At 42.1% G+C, this 6,059-nt stretch overlaps 1 protein-coding gene across 1 annotated transcript in view; it reads left to right on the forward strand.

The window, feature by feature from the left end:
- Positions 1-5,052, forward strand: part of LOC104509765 (CD166 antigen-like) — a gene marked incomplete at its 3' end in the record, with an annotated part of 8,677 nt that extends 3,625 nt beyond the window's left edge. The window contains exons 3-5 of the mRNA XM_010151811.1: positions 3,540-3,604; positions 3,969-4,056; positions 4,870-5,052. Of these exons, the coding sequence (XP_010150113.1) occupies positions 3,540-3,604; positions 3,969-4,056; positions 4,870-5,052 (336 nt within the window). The remainder of the gene's footprint in view (positions 1-3,539; positions 3,605-3,968; positions 4,057-4,869) is intronic.
- Positions 5,053-6,059: the final 1,007 nt, after the last annotated feature.

The following is a 6,059-nucleotide window of genomic DNA, read 5'->3' on the forward strand; positions in this document are numbered from 1 at the left end:
GACCAGTTTTCATTTAGATCACAGCAAAGTTTATTAGCGTTTGATACCGCTACAACCCAATTGCAAGGCTGATCCACAGAGCAAACCCCAGGGCCCTGAGGTGCTGTCCTGCTCTGAGCTTTGCACAAGAGCATGGACAAGCATGACCTCTTCCTGCTGGCGGTTCAGAGCAGGCATGCAATCCCTCAAACCCGGACGTGGCTTCTGGAGGTGTCCCTTGTGCCTTTTTAGGGGTGCAGGTCTGCTGAGGCGCTTGTAAATGCTGCCCTGTGCCTGCAGTGGGTATCTCCCTCAGCCTCGTGTGTTTGTGTGGGTTTTTTTGGCCTTTGTTGCTCTTCAGTTGGAGATTTCCACAGTCAAAGTAAGCCTCTCTTGTGGGGATGCGTTGCTTGCAGGGATGAGCAGTTTCAAACAGATCCCACTTCTGCTTGAAAAACATGAGTTCATGTTTTGGAAGGGCACCCTTACTCCTCTCTCGGGGAAGGTGTCAGGGAGTCATCAGTGTTGTCGAGGCAGGAGTTTGTCAGTGGCATAAATGAGTTCGAAGTTACATTAGGAGTCAGCAGTTAATTCCTTTTCCTTGTTTTGCTTTCAATTTGACTGCAAGAACAATCGAATTAATGACAACAGGGAGGAGTGTGCTCAGAGCACGCATAGTAAACACAGCACTTCAAAGGAAATGATAAAGAATTACCGTGTTTACTTATTGCACAGCAGTAAATATGTAGATGAGACAGTGGTATATGGTGAAACGAAACGCTAACTGCTTGAATTACTGTGTACTGTACTAAATATTAACACAGTGCTAACTCAGCCATGGAGTACAGCTCGTATGTTTTATTGTATGCATTAATACTAATGGAGAAAGCTTCTATTGACTAAGGAAGATAAGAATAGAGGATGCCACGCATGTCACATGGCCAACTTAGCACTGCAAGAAAAAATTACCTTTGCAGTTTTTCATTTTGAGTTCACGAGTTTATTTAGAGTTCTCTTAATATTTCTTTGCGTTTCACTTCTTGGAGTCTGGTTTTTGGGGTTTCATTTTTTTGTTCTTGCTTGTTCTATCTACAACAGAGTTAAGAGTAGCCTGCGAGCTTCATTTATTTAACCAGTGGAGTTTCTAACTCACTGAATCCCAGATTCAGAACTAGGGGGCCACAGTGTGAACCCTCATAAACCAGAAGTCTTGTGTACCTGAAACTCAGCCGTACCCCAGAAGCCGTGCCTGAAGCTGGGTTTCACTGCAGCTTGTCATGTCCTCAGCTGTGCTACATGATTAACTCAGAACTAACGAGCTGAAATGGCTCATTGCACAGGTACCACCTGCTAGTCTCACTCACTGGACTACTCAAACAAGCTCTACCAGCTTTCCAGATGGATCCTGTCAGCATCTCTTTTTCTGGAATTAAATGGCCAGTTTCCAAAGCAGAGCAGCCCAGCGGACATGAGCCGCTCTCCTGCTACATCAGTGCTAGGCTTTTGCAAGCAGGGAGTTACAGGGTCTGCATAGAGTTGCAAAATACTCTGGCAAGCTCTTAGGCCGAGAGATAAGCAGTGTGCTGAAGTTGCAAGCCCACCAGAGTGGGCTGTGCTGCTGCCAGGTTTGGACTTTCTTCTCGCTTCAGACGCTGAGCGAGTGAATGCTAACTGATGTCTTTTACGGTGAATTACCTTGGTTGCATGTGCTGCGGCTGTGGGGATCCATCCGGCCGCCGGCGTGTCCCTTCAGAGGCTGCTCTGAGAGGGCCGGTGGTGGCCCCACCAGTGGAGCACCTGCTTGGTCACCAGAGCACTCAAAATAGGGAGAGCCACACAGGGGCATGGAGCAGGAGCTCTTCCCTCTCCCTTGGTATGAGCGTTGTGGGGGGCTCCAAAGCACAGCGTAGGTCTTCTCAAACCAGTCCTGGGGAAGATGAAAGGTGAAGGGAAGCCAAACCGAGGTAGGAGGAGGTGGTGTGGTTTGATAGCTGGTGGCTGTGACAGGCAGCCAGCTCTGCCTGTTTAAGGGACCTGAACATCTGAACCAACAGGCCTCTTAATGATCTTGTAAAACTGCATTTGCTTGAACGGACATGACAGTGTTTTGTCCTTGACAGGTTATTACAGAAAATAGATTGACCTTTCTTCTTTAAAACTAACAAAAGAGAAGTGAACATGCACATCCCTTAAAAAAAACCCAGTAATCTTTATTAGCCCTTTGAAGAAACTGTGATGGTTTTGGTGTATAGATTTGACTGTTTCTTTTGTTTGTTTTTGTTTTTTGCCACAAGTGAAGTTGTTTGAAAACATCCAGTGAATAACTTCTTTTATTGGCTTTCCTTTCCCTTTTGAGATGTTCCTTTTCCATCCTGGCGTAGCCATCCAAGCGAAGAATGTCTGTCCGTTTGCGTGCTCACAAACGCGCACGCAGAGCGAACGGATTATTGTGGAAACATGCAGGCTTGCTGTCTCTGTGACAGCAGCAGTACACCTGCACGTTAGTAACTTCATCAGTGCATAGAGATTTTGGCAAGATAGTGTGGTGTTCACTTTGGGCTGGGATTACTGACACATATACATCGTTTCATACGGAGGTTGATCTGGGAAAAGGGTCCTGTAAGCTGGCATGGTTAAGAATGTTTCAGCCTGTAAAAGTGTATAATATATATGATTATTTAAGTAGTATAACAAGGGTGTAGAGGCTTTCTTCTTCGTTTATCAACTGTATAAACATTGATTTTTTTTTTTTTGCCCCGAAGTCTTCCCCTCTTCTTTTAAAATTGTGGGGAAAACTATCTCTTTCGGAGATAAAAATTTGCATTCTGGGCTTCAGGCCAAACTATTTTAACAAACAAGTTATATAGTCTCTAGAAAGTAGTCTTTTATGATGGAAATGCTGATAGATCCTCCACTGTGGCAAGCTAAAAGGTCCATCTACCATAATCGAAGTAAATAAGAAGACATACTGGCACTGAAGAAAAATTTTATTTTTTTTAAGAGAGTCATAACTAACTCAGAATCAGTTAAAGTAATTACACTTATCTCTGTCATGTGAATTTCTTAAATGTTACAATCCCAGTAAGAAAAAATAAACATTAGAAGAATGATTAGGTTGAACTTGTTCCTTTATAATGTGGCAGCTCAGCTATGGTAATATCCATGGTAAAGCTGCTTTTCTGTTGCTATAGTTTCTGTACCACTGGTTCCTTTCTCCAGCATTTGTATTATATAAATCAGATAGATCAGATCAGGTTCTGTCCTCCCAGGCGCTGAGCTGGTCTGCCTGGATAGAATATATCTTGTCAGAATGCATGGATTTCATTATGGAAGGTATGACGCATTTTAAGGTGATGATTTTTCCTTTTCGATCCATTTGCTAATATCGAAGTAGAAGCATCACACTTTTTCATCTCTTAATGGCAAAATGTAGGTAAGACTTTACGAGGTCAGATTATTCTATTTAGTCTAAAAGTCCATGTATCTTTTAGTAACCCTTTGTTTTTCAAACAGCTCTTTGTGCTCCCTTCACTAGTCTTTTTATCCTATTTATGTTTTAGAACAACCCTCTCAACCAGAAATCTTACATCAAGCAGACTTCTTAGAAACAGAGAAGCTACAAATGGTAAGAGCAGCTATTCTCCCTCAAAGTTTTGTGCCTGGCAGCTACAGTCGAGACGGGGAGAGGTGGTAGCCTGAGGCTCAGAGAGGGCCAAGCTGAGCACAGAGCAGTTCCCATGCCACTACTGTATTATTAGCCTTGCCTGGTTCTGCAAACAGGGGACATCATGATCCTTAGACCCATCACCAAACCTCCTTCCAAATTTGTTCCAAGCCTTGCTGATAGGATTTGTCCTGTTTAAGAAAAATGGTTGGGGTTAGGCATCTGAATTTTCTAGAAATTTTTACTTAAAGCAGCGTAAGCAAAACCAGAATTGTGTTAAAACATAGTGGAGGAAAACAGCGACTAATTGCTATCTGTTTTGCAGCTTGGGGAGTGTGTTGCAAGGGATGGTTATCCTGAAGGCAATGTTACGTGGTACAAAAATGGGAGAGTTTTGCAGCCTGTGGAAGAAGGTACGTTTCAATAATGGCCAATGTCCTTGAATCCACAGATGGGTGTAAGCATGAAAAACTCTGTTTATAAGAATTGCTTTGGTTTATTCTAATGTATTGTTCCTTTGAGGAAAACTACTCATATGGAAAGATCAAGCTGGAAGGAAACTTTTAGGCCTTTTGGAGCACCCAAGCTACACTATATAATCTCTCTCAGTTCCAGATTTAAAACTACATCATGGGGAGGAGAGTTGCCTTTGCTAATGCTATTGCAAAGCCGTTCTTGAGCCTGTGTAGCTAGTGGAAACCTGTATCTAATTTCAAACTTCTTATATGGTATTAACTGTCTCAGTTTTACATCTCTCCAATATTGTGTTTTGGACCATGTAGATCATCATCTCCTTATAAAGGTGTTTATTTTCCAGGATATTTAAGAACAGTACTTTTACCTTCCATAAAATAAGAGAAATGCCTACAGAATTCAGTTATAAATACAATCCTAAAAATTGGGTTTGCCAGCATTTTTGAGGCCTTCTCTCTGTCTTACAAATCAAGCTAAGATTTGTATTGAGAAAATCCCAGCAGTTTGCAATTAGTTTTTTGTTTTGATTTGATTTAAAATGTACAGTATGTTAGGAGTATGTTGTTGATAAAACGTTCCGGGTATACATCAGTGGCAATATTAGAGGAAAACTGTTTGTACAGTCTCTTGGGTAATTTGTCACGTTGCTTGCATGTTTGCAGCCTAATAACAAATAAAAAGCAGGGAACAAAATGGATGAAAAGGGTTGCAAAATCTGTCTGTGTGACACTGAACCAGCATTTCCTTTTCAGTTGCGGTCATAAATTTGCAAAAGATTGTAGACAGATCGACTGGACTCTTCACCATGACATCATCTCTTCAGTACATGCCAACAAAGGAAGATGCAAATGCCAAGTTTTCTTGCATTGTGACATATTATGGACCATCTGGCCAGAAAACAATACAGTCTGAACCAGTTGTCTTCGATGTTCACTGTAAGTTATTAAAAAGCGTCTATTGCTGTACAGAGCCCACCTCGTCAGGGAGAGCAAAATCAAAGGCAGTTTACAAAATCACAGAGACATTGCTGCTTGGCTGTCGAGATGGTTTCTTCAAAGCTGATTTGCAGCAAGAAGGTCTAAGAACATCACCTGTGTAATTTTTGCCTATCTTCAATTTACCCGAGATTTCTTTCTTTCTAACAGTAGAATACTGCATATCAGTATTGCGTTGACAAGAGGAAAGTGGTAGCCACAAAAAGTTACAGTGAAATGGGCTTTTCAGAACTTTAACACGCTACAGTGACACTCTGTGCCCCCTGAAAATGCAGTAAATACACAGCACAGTTTTTAGTATACCCAAATGTGTTTCATTTTTGCAGTCAGCAGCAGATAGCTACGGCTGGCGGACTACCTTGCACAAGATGCAGTAGCTTCTCTAAGCTATAACCTGCTGATTTTTACATTTGAAATGTATCACTTGAATATTGGTAGGCTTGTAAGTAGAGAATTTTTGTAAATAATTACTCGCAGCTGGCCTGACTCCTAAAGCAACTTTCTTACTGTGTTACTGACCAGTGTGGAAATCGTGATTCTCCTTCGAATAAACGAAACGGGCAGTTGGCAAGGAAGCTCAGAGCGAGTGGTAGCAGTTAGGGGGGAAGAGGCATTTCAGAGTCTTGAGAAATGCCACTTCTGAAGGACTGTAGAAGGGAGCAAGTCACAGCAGGACATAGACGAACAGGAGACATGCAATATGTCCAGTGAAGCGTTACCTCTGCACACTTCAGGTAATACCTCTGCTTATAAACTAAAAGTCCCCATTTTGGGAATGATAGAGTATAAGTATGCAGTCCAGCATCTACTAGAGTCTTAGTATACGTTGTGTAACAACTCTGTAATACAGCTGAATACAAAGAAAAAGGGTAAGGCACTGGATTTCTCCAGCCATCACGTGTACTCTGTTGCCTTGAAAACGAAGGGCTTTCTCCTCCAAGCTCAGG

Source organism: Eurypyga helias, unplaced genomic scaffold (genome assembly GCF_000690775.1).
Source record: "Eurypyga helias isolate BGI_N326 unplaced genomic scaffold, ASM69077v1 scaffold12445, whole genome shotgun sequence".
NCBI lineage: Eukaryota > Metazoa > Chordata > Aves > Eurypygiformes > Eurypygidae > Eurypyga > Eurypyga helias.